At 44.9% G+C, this 18,656-nt stretch overlaps 1 protein-coding gene across 1 annotated transcript in view; it reads left to right on the forward strand.

The window, feature by feature from the left end:
- The window catches only part of LOC144097732 (hepatocyte growth factor receptor-like), a 77,265-nt gene extending 60,605 nt beyond the window's left edge, over positions 1-16,660 (forward strand). The window contains exons 13-17 of the mRNA XM_077630371.1: positions 1,236-1,344; positions 7,026-7,253; positions 10,384-10,615; positions 12,628-12,838; positions 16,630-16,660. Coding sequence (XP_077486497.1) covers positions 1,236-1,344; positions 7,026-7,253; positions 10,384-10,615; positions 12,628-12,838; positions 16,630-16,660 — 811 coding nt within the window. The remainder of the gene's footprint in view (positions 1-1,235; positions 1,345-7,025; positions 7,254-10,383; positions 10,616-12,627; positions 12,839-16,629) is intronic.
- The last annotated feature ends 1,996 nt before the right edge of the window (positions 16,661-18,656 follow it).

An 18,656-nucleotide genomic window follows, 5' to 3' on the forward strand; every position in this document is an offset into this window, starting at 1 on the left:
GCTTTTGGACGTTGAACTACCATAAACCACAAATTTTACGCTGCAAAGAAAAAATAATAGTTTCCCCAGATTATATGTCCAAACTTGAACGACGACAGGAAGCCGCTTTCGTGTAAGGGCCCCATTGTGCCGATGTCGCAAAACATCTGCTGCCCTTAGCCGACTGTAAGATTTATTTGTTGTCACGCGGGTGTTATACCCCTGTCACACGGGCACTTTCGATCCTCATTGAGTCAATGCTCATCGAACTCAATACAGATCGACGGTTGTCACACGGCCACTTTCAAGCACAATCGAGCTCGATCCTGCTTGACTCGATGCCGATTCCTCAAGAGTGCTTGAGGTTGCAAGCACAGTCGAGTACTCTCTCGCTCTTATGAAGCTATAAAAATAAACAGAAGTTAACAAAACAAAACCACAATTGTTGTTGTTGTAATTGAATAAAATGTAATACAGAACATTTTTCAGGTACTATGCCTGCTTATATGCAAACATTTGAAAATAATCTCCACACCACGCTCCGAGCTTCGCCGTCAGTGTAAACAAAGATGGCGTCCTCCTGGTCGTCGCCGCGGAAACTGGAGCGAGCGCGAGACAGCCGCTCTCATCGACTGCTGGCAGGACCGCCTAAATGATTGCGGCGCCAGAAGAGAAACGCCGCAGTCTATGCAGAAATCGCGGAGGCGTTGCGGACCCTCGGGTTCCATCGCACAGCAGCAGAGGTGCGCCACAAGTTTAGAAACCTGACGCAGATACGCAGATGTACCGATTTGGCTACGAATTTGGTTGCCGCTGCCCCCGACTGCACAGTGTTGCCGGACATCACCATGTTATGGCTGTCGGCGGAACATTTGGCGCCACCTAACACACATGAGGGAAACTTCTCAATGAGCATTGAAAATGCCCGTGTAGCACCGGATGTTTCGAGCGTGCTCGAAAATCTCGATGTAGATCGAGCCCAATGAGGATCGAAAGTGCCCGTGTGACAGAAGTATTAAACGCACTGTCCAGAGCATACTTGTCCTGCCACGGTTCGCAAATTGCTAACATACAAAACCAACTGTACGCTAACGTAGCGATGGAGATAATAGCGCTGCTTTAGTTCACGAAACCAGCTCCAAGAAAAGGAGTCTCACACGTTCTTTGTATATAATTAGAGTTTTGGTAAATCCTGTCCCATTTCAAATGCGCTAAGCGACATGTCAGACGACAAAGCTGACTGCCTTCTTTTGCAGTGGCCCTTCAGACATAGACGTTAGAGGGAAGCACCTGGACAGTGCCGCCGCACCTTTCATGTTGACCCGAGTGACCTCTCATAACCTGCAAGAGGAGCACACTGGAGGGGTGACTGACTTTCTTTACTTGATAGAATACCTTTTACTCCGACTCAAACATTGAAGGGGCTACGTAAAGAATGATGGAAGGAAATGCGGAGAAAAGACAGGGCGAAGAAAAAAACGCGACGACACACCACTCATGTCGACCTTTTCTCCGTCCGTGTTTTTTCTGCACTCTTTCATTGACCCTGATTTAAAACCAAGGCCGGAAATTCATGTTGATAAAATAATTAAATAATTGTTTGGCTTATCAAAACGTGCTAGAAAAATTGCAATGCATCTGCGATCTCCTTTTCAAAGGAGGATTCGAAAGAACTTTATTATTGATTTCCCTTCAAGATTACGCTCTATCTGGTATAGTAGTAAAGAATTTGTGAATCTGATCGAAGCCGTCAGAACGAGAATTCTCATTAAAAGCTCTCAGGGCTATGAAAACGGCTTCAATTAAGAGGCATCATCTTAAGATGCTTTGTCATGACTTCGGTATTCATCAGGGTCATCCAGATTCATAGTGTACATTCATGCCCTGTTTACCGTTGTCCTCTTGACGCTTTCGCATTAAGTCGCAACGGCTTTAACATTATCTCAGTGTACGCACCACCTGGATGCTTTGGTGGTTTCCGTAGGACCCTTATAAATTTTCTCGCACAACCTTCAATGACAGGGGGTTTTAAAAGTATACAGAAAGTTTCATTCTTTTTAATAGAATCAATGCAGCTAGGGCACGTATAACTCCCGCGATGCCTTACAGGCAAACCAGCAAGCATTACCTATTTTTATGTTTTCATGACTACCCCAATTCCTCGCTTTCCTTTCCTCCGCAAGGTATCAATATTTCAAGGCCGAAGAAAATTTTTGACAAATCTGTTACACTAAAATGAAAAAAAAAACAGTAAGTTTACGTTAATTTGAGCATGGCGGTCTCTGCTTGCAGTTCCAGAGAGTGTACAAGTTTCTCCTTTTCGGGCTCGAGGGAAGATGTCAAGCTATGACGTGGCGCTTTTCCCTCGCCACTCTAAACTTTGTGCGTTTGATCGCGGCTTGAAAAATCATCCCAAAACTTCACGTCAATCAAGAATTATCACCAACACTAAAAAATTTGTTATTTGCTAAAAACACTGCCAACGGCAGTCATCGCTGACTGCAGTGTTTCTTCCAGAGAAATGTGCATTCGAAGTGAAGGCAGACTTTCTGCGCCATAATATTCATGCAGTGGTGTAAATGCATCATTTACCATTGTTCCGCCCCTTTTGAAGAAAGGGCACATACTATGAACACCAGCACCGCTATTTAGAAGGTTACTTCTGTTAATATAGCGTAAACGGAAAGGCGTTTGCTGGCCGCCGCGGTGGCATAGTAGTCATGGTACTCTGCTGCTGACTCAAACGACGTGGGTTCGATCTCGGCCAAGGCGGTCGCATTCTGATGGAGGCTAAATGTTAAATTCCAGTGTACTGTGAAATGCCAGTTCACGTTAAAGAAGCCCAGGTAGTCGAAATTTCTGGAGCCCTACACTACGCGTACCTGATAGCCTGAGTTACTCTGGAATGTTAAACCCACATAAAAACCATCAAAAAGGTGGTTACTGCAACGCACCTTATTTCTCCCAAAACGTTCTCTTCAAATCTCTCGCAATTTTTTAAGAGTACTACTGCGGCTACAGATGCATGAGTTTTACAGTACCACGTAAAAGAGAAAGCGTCGCCGAATAAAGGTTGCGCCCCAAGTGGCAAAATGGAACGCGACGTAAACACGAAAACATCCGCAGCAGCGGTACTTTAAAGCCTTATCTTCAGTGTCACCTTAGTGACGTACGTTACTAAATAAAACCGCTTGCCTCTTCCCTCCCTTGCTCCCTTTGCCTTCTGATAAATGGGAATTGCCTTGCTAAGTCACTCAGAAGATGAACTGCAAAGCGTGATTATAGAGTTAGACAGTCAGAGCGGAACGGTGGGTCAAAAATTTATCTCAGAGAAACTTAAAGCAATGTTCAACAGTCTGGCAAGAGAACAGCAGTACACAATTGGTAGCGTTATGTCGGATTTTTTTTGTTCCAAGCGATGTTTATTGCCTCAGGGCAAAAAGGTTATGAAATGAGAGATGAGGAAGATGCTTAAATAAATGAAAAAAGGTGGGCTGATCTAATGAAATCAAGTAGTGAACGATGATATGGACCCTGTGTCCAGGCGATATAGGATCCCGGATTGTCCGGTGAGAGACCCACTGCCGCGAGGTGCCGAAATCTCGTCGGCTTCAGCGCCGGGCAAAAAACACCAGGTGGTGGATGTCCGCGTCACAGTCTCTGATCTTGCAGACTGGACACCCGGGGCGGGGATATAAATCTTTGAAATGCGGCCACTTGCGTGTCACAGCTGGAGTTAGGGCAACCCCGACCCGTATCGTCCGAAGCGCAACCTCCTCTGCACGGGTAAGACCACGAGGGAGGGTTACCCTACACGGAGGGATTACAGCACGTGTGCGGCGCCGGAGGTGTTCCTTGCTTGTTTAAAAGAGGGTGGTGTCATCCAGAGCGAGGACTCGAGGCAAAGACGAGGTTGGGGTCGAAAGGCGGGTCGCAGAATCTGCGCGGCTTTGTGCGCTCAGGAGGTCACGCGGGACCCACTCAATACGGATTTGCTGCGGCATGCTCCGCTAGACGATGGATGTCTTGGAAGATTTCCGGGGTGCGACTGACTCGTCGTAGTTGGCGTGTGACGTGAAGTGCGTCGGTGCGAATGACAATGCGGGCCGTGGGTAGCAGGGGAACGGCGGCCACAGAGCAAAGCGCCTCCTGAACCGCAAGCATCTCCGCACAGGAGGAGGAAGGAGGTTCTGAGAGGCGAAACCTTGACGTTTTGTTCATGGCAGGCTTGCAAGGACAGTAAACTGCCGTTGTTGTTTCGTAGGCCTGGATGCTTGCGTCAACGTACATAACGATGGAGCCATACGGTAGATTGGCGTATTGCTCTGTAATTCTGTCACGAAACGATGATGCCGCGCGGGTAGATGATGGCCGACGAATATCAGTCGGTTTGTTGTCGATTAGCTGCACAAAACGCCAGGGAGGAAGAACTGGCGGGGGCGGCTGTAGAATGGAGTGCGGTGAAGCATATGCCCTGAGTGCACACGTTGTGTGCGTCAGGTTTGACTTTAGGCTGCGAGCATCGCGTCGTTCATCTGCATCAGCTCATCTAGTGTATTCAACTGCGCATGTTCTTGGAGCGCCACGATCGGCGTAATGCGGGGTAGGCAAGTGATGACCCTCATTGCCTCTCGATTAACAGCTTCTAGGCGTTCCCACTGAGCCTTCGTAAAATGCTGGAATCAGGCTTGGTAAACGAGGCGCGGTTGCACAGCCGCCCGCACCAACTGCCGTGCAACAAGAGAGCGGGCTCCGCCTGTTTTAGGAGCAATTCGTCTAATCAGACACAGCGCCTGAATTGCTTGCTTTTTAGCCCGAGAAAGCCAAGCAGTACGTGTACCTAATTCGTGTATTGTCAAGCCCAAGATTTTTACGGTCGAGCTTTCTTGAATTAGAGTTCCGGATAGACGGACACAAAGTGCTGTTGCAGCGAGTTTACGGCGCCCGCAGCAGTTGGCGACTGACCCGAACGTGGTGTTTCTCATTGAAAGCGGAAGACCAATTGAAGAAGCATAAGTCGACGTAATATTTATGGCTGATTGTAGTGGCGATAACACCGGTCCCTGGGGAACGCCGTGAAGAGGCCTCACCACTGAGGCGTATGGCAAAGTGTCGTCCTTCAAGTAAGGATTTAACAAAATTGCGCACTCTAACGGGAATATGCCGGGACTGGTAAGCGAATACTTCTACTTAGGGCAGGTAGTGATCGCTGATCCGGATCATGAGAAGGAAACAAGTAGAAGAATAAGAATGGGGTGAATCGCATATGGCAAGGTCTCTCAGATCATTAAGGGCTCTTTGCCAATATCCGTCACGAGAAAAGTACACAACAGCTCGATCATATCGATACTCTCCTACCGGGCAAAAGCGTGGAGTTTAACGAAAGGGGTTCAGCTTAATTTAAGGACAATGCATTGAGCCATGGAAAGAAATATGATGCGTGTAACGCTAGGAGACCGCAAGCGGGCAGAGTGGGTGAGGGAACAAGCGCGGGTTAATGACATCCTAGTCGAAAAAAGAGGAATAAATGGGCTTGGGCAGGGCATGCAATGCGAAGTCAAGATAACTACTGGTCATCAAAAGTTATGGAGTGGATTCCAAGAGAAGGCAAGCGTTGCTGGGTGCGGGAGAAAGTTATGTGGGCGGATGAGATTAAGAAGCTTGCGGGGATACGGTGGCCGCAGACATCAAAAGAGAGGGTAAATTTGAGGAATATGGGAGAGGCTTTTGCCTGCAGTGGGAGTAGTCAGTTTGGTGGCGATGATGGTGAGGAAACGGACCACCGGTTATGCAGACTTTATGCCCTTCCCATGTTTCTATATCTTGCTTTTTGCTATATATACTATCGCTAACTTGGGTTTCTTCCGTTATTGACTCTGCTCACTTTGTGCCGCCTACCCCTAGCTTTATAATTTTTACTGCTTTAGCTCGCTGTATTCTCGACAGCCTAATTCGGAGCCATTTTTTAGCCATAGTTGATATCAAGCAATTATTGCATCCCACTGTAATGGCAAAGAGAGCTATAGGGAAATTTTATGAGAAGTCATGCTTGATATTATACTTTTAAAAATGCAATTCAGAGTGCTCTCATAAATCTTCATTTCAGCCTACATTTGAAAATGTTTCCGGAGACATATTACCAACTACTATGAAGTTTCAGTCGTTTATTCATGTTATGAATTTGAAACCTCTCTCGCTCTAGTAGAAGGTAGGAGCCTCCTGACATACATACTGGACAGTTTAAAGTTACATCGATGAATAAAAAAAGGTTTAAGACAAGCAAAAAGCAAGCAGCGAACTTCATGCAACTTTAAAGCGTTTGTGTGGCGGACATATCGCACCGCAGACTCAATCACCCCCCCCCCCCTCCGGCCCCCAATCCCGAGACTCTGAACTGTGCTCCTTCTAAGGTTAACAAAATGCGGCGTTGGCCTCCACGTTTCCCCCTATATTAACTACTTTCGTGAAACTTGTAGTGCTACATGTCTTGCACCAAAAGAGACGACCTTGAAGAATCTTCAGTCTTGAGCGAGTGCTCTACTTACATGTTTTGTCAGCTCAATACTGGTGCGTTTGATAGTACTCGTGGTATACGCATCCTTTCAGCAGGAGTGTCTCGTCAATCAATGCCATCTTCGCGAAGAAGGTTGATGTAGTCCAGAAAAAAAACTTGTTCGAATGGAAAGCGATTGATGTGTCAAATGTTAATTTCTACTGAATATGGGACGTTCCAGTAGACATTATGGAAACATATACTCCATAAAATACAGAAGAATATATATAAATGGATATCTTGCCTCTGCGGAGTCCACAAACATTCGACGTAATTTTCATGCAATTTCCATGCGGTGTACATGACGTCATATGAAGCCCGTAAGTTTACATAAGTGCTCCTATTTAGTTCACACCGACTCCATATGATCCATACTGACAAACAATTTCATATGGAAACGTATGGAATTATGGAACTAATCATATGGAAACTTTCACTAGGGTAACTGCTTTCGATTTACTGACTAACAAACATAACATCCTCTTCGCTGTAGGTCTGCCGCGTGGTCCAGAGCGGACGCCGGATGATGTGCCCCATTGCGTCCGTGGTGAAATCTTGTGTAACAGCCAGCGTCAGGCGAGAGGCCTACGAGGATGGCTGCTTAGTGGAGGTCAGCTTCCGGATGGACGGCCTGAAGCTACACGTCAACGCCACCGGTGCCGAGCACCGCTTCCACTGCACATACCAGAGCAAGCCTGGCCTCGGCCGACTTTTTCCTAAGGTAATATTTGACATGTTTTGTAAATCGCTTACTGTGCTTTCTTGACGTGTGCACAGTAATTGATGCACTTCCAACCACTGTTCTTTTTTTGTTCTACTTTTAGAAATATGATGTTTTAATACACACACATATTTTTACTCTTTTTTGTGTGCGTAATATTTCGCTTTCTAATAGCGCAAGAAGCCAAAGAAGCCCTCAGTTACCGTCTAGTGATGACGTGTACCTCAAGCTAGGCGTGAGTTTTGGGCACTGAAACGGTGATGCACCTACCAGTAGCCACTTGCATTTTTCCCAAATCATGGCGCTCCTGAGCGCAGCTCGGATAGGGTAGGAGTTGAGCCTCTAGAGAGCAGACCTTGTGTTAACGTTAACATAGCGTAGTCCCAGCATTCTCGCGCACTTTGAAAACAGTACAAATTTTGTTTTTTTTCCAGCAGAGCTAACTAGATGCCTCGTGTAGTGATTGTAAGCATACCATCCAGTTTGCCCCTCTCGAGGCACCAGCCCATCAAGAGATTGATGATGTTTCCTTTGCATGAACAATTCTCAGTGTGCACCCCCAGTAAGAACGGTTTATGCTCCGGTTGCGCGGTACGGCATAAAACTAGCTAAACAACGATGACACCTACTTCGAAAGTTCTCTTTTTAAAACTCTGCGCAGAGACCTTCGAAGAATCAATCGGTAAACACTGGTAAACATTCAGAGTAAATTCATTCGCCTGATACTATGCGAAAGGAACGAAGGGCTTGTTTATGCTCATTTGACGACCGAAAGCAATTTCTTGTAGAACAAAGGCACTCTGCGATATCAGTGATATCAATATCGCATTATCAATGTGCGATATATCAATACGCGATATCAAAATCCCTCAAGAGAAGAGTATACAACAGCTGTATGCTACCGGTACACACCTACAGGGGAAAAACCTGGAGGTTAACGAAAACGGTTCTGCTCTCAAGTTAAGGAGAACGCAGTGAGCTATGGAAAGAAAAATGATAGTTGTAACGTGAAGATACCGGAAGCGGGCAGAGTGAGTGAGGGAACAAACGCGTGTTAATGGTATCCTAGTCGAAATCAAGAGGAAGAAAGGGATTTGGACAGGGCATGTAATGCGAAAGCAAGATAACCGCTGGTCCTTAAGACTAACGGAGAGGATTCCAAGGGAAAGTAAGCGTAGCAGGGGGCGGCAGGAAGTTTGGTGGGCGGATGGGATTAGACCTATGCGGGGATAATGTGGCCACAGCTGGCAAAGGGCAGGGCTAATTGGAGAGACATGGGAGAGGCCTAGCGTGGTGACCTTTGAGTGCGTGGCTAACAAAAATACAGTGTTCACAAGCAGATAGCTGATGTTTTATAAAAAAACTGCGGAAGAGTACTGGAAACAAAATAAGAATTTCTTTACATGAAGGAAACTCCAAACAGATGTTCAAAGGCACGAATGAAGACCGTTAGCCACCTGCTGTTATGTGCTAGCTATGTGGAGTTATATTTAGTGGATATCAGTGCACGTTAAAGAACCCCAGGTAGTTGAAATCTCCGGAGCCCTTCACTACGGTGTCCCTCATAGTTAATGTAGCTTTGGACGATAAAACCCCCTTAAACCAAACCAAAAAATTCTCACGCAGTATTTCAAGCAATACAGCCAACACAGAGCGCAGTCATTAAGTCCCAATGCAGGTGCCAGGAAAATAACAAATTCACTACTGAACATGCTCTTTCGTAGAAACTATCATGTAATCATCCGGCAGTCAAATCTGACATTTCCCACACAGACGTCATAACACATCCTTCTGGCTGTTATAGGCGCTCAGTGGCAAATGCATGCAATAGTACAGTACCAAAGCGACTGTACCACCCAACCATGCACAAGCATATAGCCCGCACAAGAATATAACTATTATTTTTGCCTTATTTGTTTCGTCCTCGCCGACAATTTTGTCGCTTCAGTTCCTCTGGCGTCTTGCTGTCGCTGGCACTTGGTTCTAGACAACTATCGCGCTCAGCCTTCGTGACCTATGTCAACTGACCTTGTACATGTGACCAAAATTTCGATTTCGATCACAAAGGCTGCCTACACTGGACCCACAGCGGCTACTCACTTACCCTTTAGCAGCTCACGTTCTGCTACATGGCTTCGTTTTGATTCTAGCAGGGTAGTAAAACAGGTTTTGGAGCTAGTTGGTGACGCATTTTCTTTTCTTGAAACTAAACAGCACTACATATTTAGACGAATATACAGAAAGACGTGACAGGACGGGCGCGGACTCCAACTATGTTTATCGACGTGTATGTTCATTGAATTTATAAGAAAGACGGAAATGATAGCAAGCGCATCTATGACCACAGAACAACAAAGATCAAGAAAAAAAAAGGGGGGGGGGGTCTGCTTATGCCTTTTAGGAGTTATGGAAACCGTCCAACTCGCTGCTGGGTGGACGTAAATCCTGACCAGCATATTATCAGAACGTGTACCGTTGCAGCGCGCACAAAAACTGAGTGAACGGAGTAGACGCGGACCGTATTACGGTCAGCGTACTGTCCTGAAATCGGTGAAGAAGCATTGACCGCCGAAATTAATCTAAACTGCATCATTCAGGAAGTGGTGAAAGTTTGCTGAAAGCGCGCCTCTGTAGACATTTAGCTTGTGTTCTGTCTTCCACAGGAAACTCAAATATGGTGGCTGGACGCAAGAATACGCTTTTACTCTGCACTTTTCAGACATCACATGACATCACATGGCGGAGTGCATTTAATACCCCCACCCCTCCTCTCAACACTTTCTGTAGCTTTCTGTAGCAATGCAGTGGTGGAACGTATGAGGCAGTCGCCGTGAATAGTACGAGTAGTTTTCACCATCACAGGCATATGGCTAGCCTTGCTGCGTTCAAGTGGTGCGGTTCTTGTGTTATGAATGCTTTTCGGCCCCGGTATTGTTGCATTAGGTTATGTATAGGAAACACCGCCTCTCACGCACACATCGTGGTGCGAGGAATATGAGTTCGCAGCCACTTACATGAATTAGCAGCCTCTCCGAGCTGGTTTTCAATTTATTCAAGTGCTTAAAGTAAGCATCAGTCATTTTGTTAGTAATATAAGATGTGCAATCTGAAATATTCTCTTTGTCCACAGGAGCCTGACACCGAGAAGACTGCAGCCGACCTGCACAGTCCTTTATTCACCTCGATAGCAATCTTCTTTGCTGTTTTCCTCGGCATTGGTCTTTTCCTCGGCACTGGCATTGTTGGCAGGAGAAGTTTCTTCCGGTGGCTTCGGGACCGAAAGGTGACGAAGGCCAGCTGCAATGAAATGGACCTTGACCATGTTGGCCCTGATACAGATGCCTGCGGTGAAGTCGACAAAGGTAAGATGGAAAAGCCACTTTTTTCACACAGAGAATAACGACTCGTCCCAGCGGCATAGTCAGTTGCCATTGATATTAGAGTAAGTGAAGAGTAATTAGAAAACCTAAAGCAAAAATTTTATGACAACCGCTGTTAAGAGCAGTTTCCTACTTCCCATAACGCCACACCGATTGGTCAGCAACAACTGACGCCATTGCAAAACCCCTTACTTAGCGCCACGCTCACTGCTACGAACACAGTGGCGAAACAATGATAGCATCCTCACGTGCAGCCTATGTGGAGAAAAAGCAAATAATAATGAAGTAAAAAAACAAATATTGTATCCATCGTCACATGTAGCTATCACTGAATCTTGCGTTTCACAGTGGTAATGCTCGAGTCAATTTTTTTTTCGTTTGTGATCACCAGAAGGGACGTCCACCTAATTGTTGCTGTTTCTTTATCTTGCCTTCTGCTGCTATTGCGAGAATAAGATGTCAGGATTTTCGACAACTTCTAAGGTACTCAAAAATAGCATTTTATTGTTTTCGAAAAAAATGGCAATTACGCGAAAGTCTTTTATGTACGTCGGTTATGCGACTTGGCGCACATAAAGGGAGAGCACAATTGTTACTTGTTTTTGTTTATGGGGTTTAACGTCTCAGAGCGACTCAGGCTATGAGAGACGCCGTAGTGAAGAGCTCCAGAAATTTCGACCACCTGGCATTCTTTAACCTGCACTGACATCGCACAGCAGACAGGCCTCTAGGATTTCGCCTCCATCGAAATTCGGCCGCCGCGGCTGGAATCGAACCCGCGTGTATTAGGTTCAGAGACGAGCACCATAACCGCTGAGCCACCGCGGCGGCTCCACGATTTTTGTGAACTCTAAATTATTTAAGTTATTATTACACTCACTCCCTATATTTGCCAGCGTACACATATTGGGAACTTAAACCATTCTATTCTTAGGTAATTTTATATTATAGAATCGGCATTTGGAAATCCTTGCACGATAAATTATGCTGGAATTGCCTTTTCAGTCAGCGTAATTACACAATCATTACATCGCCGATGACGCGAAACTCCCCGCTGCTATGGTGCAGCTCCTACGGTGTCTCCAAACTTACGCGAGCGTAGCGTAAAAGGAACACGGTAGTCTTTTCTTACATTTCCATGCGGCCCCAGGGAGATGAACTGTCAAACGCACTGTACGCCACACCGCGGAAACTTTCGCATGAATCGTGTATGCTTTCCGTGCGTATTTGTGTGAATTATGTTGGAAGTCTAAGGGCACATATTTCACATATTGGCGTGCTGCGATATTTCTTTCATGTGGATTAGTTACGAAATATCAAAACCGCTATTTTTTTATTATAAGTACACGCATCTGTACTTGATAAAATAGTGATAGTTAACAAAGATAACATCAACAATTATTCTCTGATTTTGAATTTTCCTCGCTGCATCCGCTCGTAGACAAGCAGATTTCCAGAATTTTTGGTTGATGGGAATGAAGGTAGCCATGGAAGTGTAATATTGAACCAGCACTGTATTCAACCCTAACACGGAAATAAAAAGACAAGGAGAAATTGTCTCTTTTGAAGAGCGGTCGCAACAAGACGAGGCTGTTTAATTTGGCTAACTATAATCGCCCGTGGTTAGTGCTCATAAACATTGAATTTAGGTTTACGCGTTGCGTTTATCTTGTCTTCGGTAATTTTGGAAATGCTTGCGACCGTGAAGAAAACACGACTTCTCTGGAAGTACTCTCCGAGCCACGGGACAGTATTTTGCTCTAGATTGTCCATTAAAACCGAGCTCGTTTTTGTGAATCTTTGTGGCAGAAGGCCCATAGAATTGAACTAAACAGCACGCTGGTACTCTTCATCCAATGCAACTAGCATCTAATGCGTTAATGTTGTATTTTCATTCTTTTCCTTGCTCTTCCGTCTAAGCTTTTTCTTTTGAGAAGTTGACTGGAACTGTTCCCGCTTTCTCACCGTCACATTGTTTTATTTCATATCTATAGGATGCACTACGCGAAGAGACACCGAAGAAGAGCAGTCTCTTATAAACTCCAGCTCCAACTGTGATGAAAAAATCGCTGCCAAACTAGTACCCGGATATTCCTGGCCGGCTTCCAGCATATCGCTCAACATTGAAGAGCTGCCGGCACTGCATGTCATCGGGCAGGAAAGCTCCACAAACAGTGGCGAAAAAATTAACTACGAACCTAATAGGCAAGTGTTTGAAGGGAGGCCCTATGCTGATTGCGAGGAAAAACAAGGGGAGAGACACGCCAGCGATCCCGGCGGCCAACATTTCTGCGAAAAGAGTAGAGATATTTAGCCTACCGTGTACCGTAATAGCAGTGCTGTTACCGGAGCACCGTGGAGCCTGTCTGCGCATGCATCGCCGCTTATATTAAAGCCCCTCAAATCTTGCGGTCATTGGACGATATACACTGACGCAAAAAACACGGCCGGTGCTGACAAGACCCACTGTTTGCTTTATTTTTTTTTTGCGTACGATACGTGTAGGCGTACAGACCCGTAAAGAGCAAAAGCAAATAAGCTATAATCAGAATGACAAGCGTGAGCACAGCAAGCAAAACAGCCAAGTAAGAATGTGCTGTCAGCATATGCGTGTGGCAGACTAAGAGGCACGACCGGTGCCTTTTACAAGTAGTAGTAGTAGTAGTAGTAGTAAGGTGGTTTTATTAAAATAATCATAAAAAGGAAGGAAAAGATTTTTGCTAACCGCGGCATCTGCCATCGATACTGAAGCACCTGAGCTGGGGCAGCGGAAATAGAGGATAGCAGGCAGAATGGGGAAATGAAATGAAAGACTCGAAGCCTTACAGTTTTCATTATTAACGCGATAGTGTTAAGGGTCCAGTTCAGAGAGGAAGCCGGCGTGGTTGTCGACTGTGTGTGCGAAAAATGCCATTGGGTATAGACGGTTGTGATGTCGCAGGGTGAGCTGTGGAATGGAAATGTTGAAAACATAAGTTACATTTAAATTACGAAGTTGTAGCATAATTCAAATTTTATTATATTCAGTAAGGATGTAAAGTACATTAATTATGGCGAAGGAAATTAAGGAAATAAGTTAGAATCGAATGCATAAAACTCGGTTGTGTGGCAGACGCGCTACCACTAGGCCAATGAGAAAGGTTCAGGTTATTATAGCACAAAAATAAACGTACTTGGTTGCTAGAGTTAAAATGCGAGTTGCGGAAAGACATCGTATCGGTAAAGAATAATTTCGAGTGAACGTTCCGAACAGAGCTTGTCCTTTATCAATACATATATGTCGCATTTTACCCATAAATCGGAGCTGAAGAGGCTCCTGAAATTTTGGTATTTTTATACTTTTCTCGCCGATATGTATCTTACGTAAAATAAAAACCAAATCAGTTGGGCTTGCCGGCAGCGTTCGTGCTTTTCGTGTCTTTTTGTGTCGTCTAACCTGACCATTAAACCTGTGCATGCAGCTACATAATCATTTTAAGCCTCAAGGTTTTGCACCATTCCATCTTTTGAATGTGCAATTTAAAATGCATTTTCTATACGCTGTACATAAAACTTACTTTGAATGCTCACTCGTTCACCAGCAGAGCTTTGCTTTGAATTGCAAGCCTTGCCATTTTATGTGCAAATAGAAATCTTGAAAGTGAGTTTACCGAATCTGCAATTTTTTTTAATCCATGCGCATGAAAACACCTCAATGCAGGTGAGACAACGAGCGGAGAAGCTGTTGCTTATGTTATAAAACTCGATCTATTTGTTGTGTGCTTGTATAAAAATGTAAGTGCAGAAATTAATGCATATGAGCCGCGAGCCTCAGCTAGACATCAGAACCTGAATCATTTGACATATTTGACATATGCGAAGAAACGCTACTCTTCTCGTTAAATGGAATATTTTGCACCTACCCGCCCTGAACAAATTTCATGGTACTCAGGATGACCCTACGTTAATGAAAAAGCAGCCTCCCGAAGTCGACTCTTCTGCGCCAAATAGCTGAATGGAGTGCTCTATGAGAAAGAATAGGATCTTCAGAGCTGAATATGAATTCTTTATGCCTTTATTATTTAGCGAATCGAATATCCTCATCTCCTTCGTACTGCTATCAGCTCTTGTTACACTCTCTGGAAGGCTTTACTTATGCGCAACGACATGCGCTTCTTAGAAAAAGCTCAGACAGTGAAATCAACTTCACTTCATTAAAGGCATATTCATTGCCAACTCAGCTCTGTATGTGTGGGTATCCTACATAGCTACTGCAACATTTTAAGGACGACTACGTAGTATGAAGATGTTTGGAAATACATACATTTTCAATATTGTCAAATGTATTTAAGACATATGTACTTATGCACTTTAATCAAACGATAGTAAACCCTTACTAAATACATGCATGTTCCTACAGGCCAACTCTTCGCACTTGAATGCTGCTCACGCATATCATGTTGAAAATAAAAAAAAAGCAATTTTACGAAAATAGGAAAGGTAGAGGGGGAGTGTGCTGTGCACTTTTGAGAACGTTACCACTTCGTTTGTGCAGCTGAACTTGGTTAGTAGCCAGTGTTAAAATGTACCTTATATCCAGAATCAAATATTCGCGGTGCTGGCGCTTTTTACATTTTGTTATAAGTGGAATACACAAAACGTCATAATTTAGGAAACCCTGGAGAAAAACCGGATTTCACCTTCCTCTCAAATTTTTCTTACACTTGGCTTCGAACACAAGGACCCCGACATGTGTTACCCTGCGTGGCCATTTAGTAGCTTTAATGAGGGCATCGGTAATGCTTTATTAAGATGCACTGACCCCACCTTATTTAAAAAGAAAGTTTCATACAAACAATAATCGCAAAATTCCAACCTAATCAGGGCATAAAGCGTCCGCCCTTACATGTAGGCAAACTGAAGAGAGAAGACTGTCATAAGCGATAAGCCGGCAGCGATTTACACCTTTCGAATGGCAGACTCTGCACCCGTGCTGCCGGGCTTATTTAGATTCCTCACGGGCTTAGGTTGGCCTGGGTTTGCATTTAAATAAGGTGACCTGTTAATCAATGGCATTCCTGAAAAAAAAAACTTGGAACTAGATTGCAGCACCGCCGCCGCATACGGAATACATGCGCACCAGGGTCCCCGGTACTCCGGCAACGGCGACGGCGCACGGTACACGGCAGGCGAAAAGTCTCACTTCGTGTATTATCAATTTTTTGTAATCTGTAACCAATATCTTTACTGTAATAAAGTGTAGCCAATCTCTTTGAACATTGTATTGTGTTATTCATTGCATATTGTTGCTGCGACCTATGGTTGACAGATTGCATCCGTGCTTTTGTGAGCAGTTATTATTTTTGAAAGATAATTTTTGTTAGCTTTCCTGCTTGATGACTTCTTTGCATAAGATTATTAAATGTTTGATGCTTTTTCCTGTCTATTTCTGTATGATATTGAAATTTTAAGTTCTTGATTGTAATTTTTGTTGAGGTTTCTCTATTTTCTGCATAAACTACGTATTCATTTTTATAATCACATCATGCGAAGAGGTTAGCGCAGTACATTGAATACTTTTTGCTTTTTCTTTCTGTTCCTAATTTACAGCTGCTATGCTTCTATATACCAGTGAGTAGAGGTTTTTGTGAAAACAGGTTGAATTTGAGAGAATGAATACCAATTGGGGGCTGGAGGTTTGGTATGTTAAAGAGACTAAGTTTCATCGGAGGCTGTATAAATAGGTGGCATGGAATTTTCATATCGTTAATTTTATTGACCTTGCACGCTCTCTTGAGAGAAATACCGTAGTATCCAGCAATGCGACGCCAGCCGTCAAAATATTTTTATCGTCTGTATTGTTGTGGCACTGTGAACAAAATCTTGTCACTACCCATCCTCTCTTCTTAATGTACTAATAAAAGCTATTCGCACAATGCTTAAAATCTAGCACACCAGTCGAAGGATTCAGCAGCTCGGGTACGGGCGTGAAACTCATGTTGCGTTTGTGTTTGCAGACTCATTTTCGCTACGCTTAAGTTCCAGTGAACGCCGTTCGATGAAGGTGTTAGACAAACCAGTTGCAGTAGTTGGTAGTGTGTGTGGGCAACACCCTCTAGAGAGTGTTGGTGTGGGGGTGGAGGGGGTGGGATTCGGGTTTGGTGGGAGGGAGGGGGTAAAAGGTGCTGAATTGTGCTGGAAGCAGTGTTGGCGGTAACGCGTTCCTTTTTTTCGGTAACTTAGTAACGTACTCGTTACCATTTGGGAAATGTAACAAGTAACGTACTTACGTTAACATTTTTCGGTAACGTTAGGTGTCACGTTACTAGTTACTTTTTGTTCCAGTTGTCCCCCACTCCGCCCCCTTTCTTTAAAAAAACGCAGAGAACCTAAATTGATGCTGCAATTAAACTTAAACAAACAGGTGCCCTCGGCGACCTCTGTTGCGGTTCGCATGCATGCCAGAAAACACCTGCTATTGACGACGCACCCAACTAAAAATAAAGACAGAATACCCATAAATCGCGTAACACGTGCACGAACACGCATTCACACACTTGCCTTCACCTACCTCCCCTTCCCGAACCACTCACACACACAATTCTCTACAGAATGGAAGCATGCCAAACATTTTTGAACATGAAATTTTTCAGAATTACCGTAAATTTGTTGAGAGTGCATCGATGTTTTCTGTGAGAAGTTAGAATTGATGATGAAGTGTCATTTTGTGTTTAATGTTACATTCAGAAAATGGCTTCACCATGTGCCACAAATTTTGAATCCATAACATATAACTCTACAGGCAACTTTAGGCCACTATAACATTCCAAAGCTCCTGCACATTTATGCAAAGTATTCTCGTTAAATCAGGATTTCGCGTAAAATCGTTGTTTGGGCTAGAATTTTATTGTGAAATATGAGCTTTATGAAATTGTTATCGTGCGTTCTTAAGGCGTAGACGCACTAACTAAAATTTATGGCCATGGAGTAACGGCAAAGTAACGTGCGGTACTTTTTTTCGGCAACGGTAATGGTAACGCGTTAATTTTTATGAGTAACGTAGGGGCGTAACACGTTCTTTTTTCTTAGCGTAACTAGTAACGTATTTATTTACTTTTTTCTGTAGCGGCTACAACACTGGCTGGAAGGTAAGCGTAGGTAACGCTCGACTTTATGTCTGGCGTGGTCGCTCATCTGTCCGAATAAGGCGGCGTTGACGGCGCGACAGGAGCAGCGAGGAAGGAAGTTGGGGTGAGTTCTGAGAGTCGGCTTTAACAGTGTTAAGCCCGGGATACATGCGACGTTTTTTCCGACGATGTTCGCGCGGCAGAAAACGTCGCGGCGGCGCGACGCCCGGCCGGAGATACATGGAGCGAAAAAGCGGCAGCCCGCCGCCGCGTATCTCTCAGCGCGAAAGCAATATGATCAACAAGTGGCAAATACCATTGAGCGAGGAGCTCTTTGAGAGCAGCGACGCTGACTCCTTATTCAGAATAACGAAATTGTTCATTCAGACACCACTGTACTGATTGCAGCACGCGTGCATAGATATATACGTGGTTTTGCGTGCTCGAATGCATGCGGTCGCGTACCTTTCGATGCCCGCTCAGCCGTGGCTACCATCGGCTGCGGTTTTCTTCGGCACCTTCGCTTCAGGGAAGAAAAGCGGGCATTTCGATCCAAGATTCGGTCCTGTTCTCCAAAAAAAGTGACATTTCATGTCTCGTGAAGCGTTTATTTTCACGATAACGTTTTCGTGCAATAAACACAGCAGAGCTCGTCGGCCATGGCGGCCATGTTGGCGGCGGCGGCGGCGGAGGCGGCCAAACCGGAAGAGCGGGCTTTCTGCGCTGCTATTGGCTTGCTCCGGCTGTCGCTTCCGGTCTCTCCGAACGCCGCGCGTCAATATCTGGCGGGGCCAGATCGGCGGCGGCGGGCGTTCTTTTCGAGGCCGGGCGTCAAATGCGTGCCGTCGGGCGAAAATCGCCCAAAAAACGTTCCATGTATCCCGGGCTTCACTGTAGCAGGTGTTAGGGGCCGTGGT

This window comes from Amblyomma americanum, chromosome 7 (genome assembly GCF_052857255.1).
Source record: "Amblyomma americanum isolate KBUSLIRL-KWMA chromosome 7, ASM5285725v1, whole genome shotgun sequence".
NCBI classification, from domain to species: Eukaryota; Metazoa; Arthropoda; class Arachnida; order Ixodida; family Ixodidae; genus Amblyomma; species Amblyomma americanum.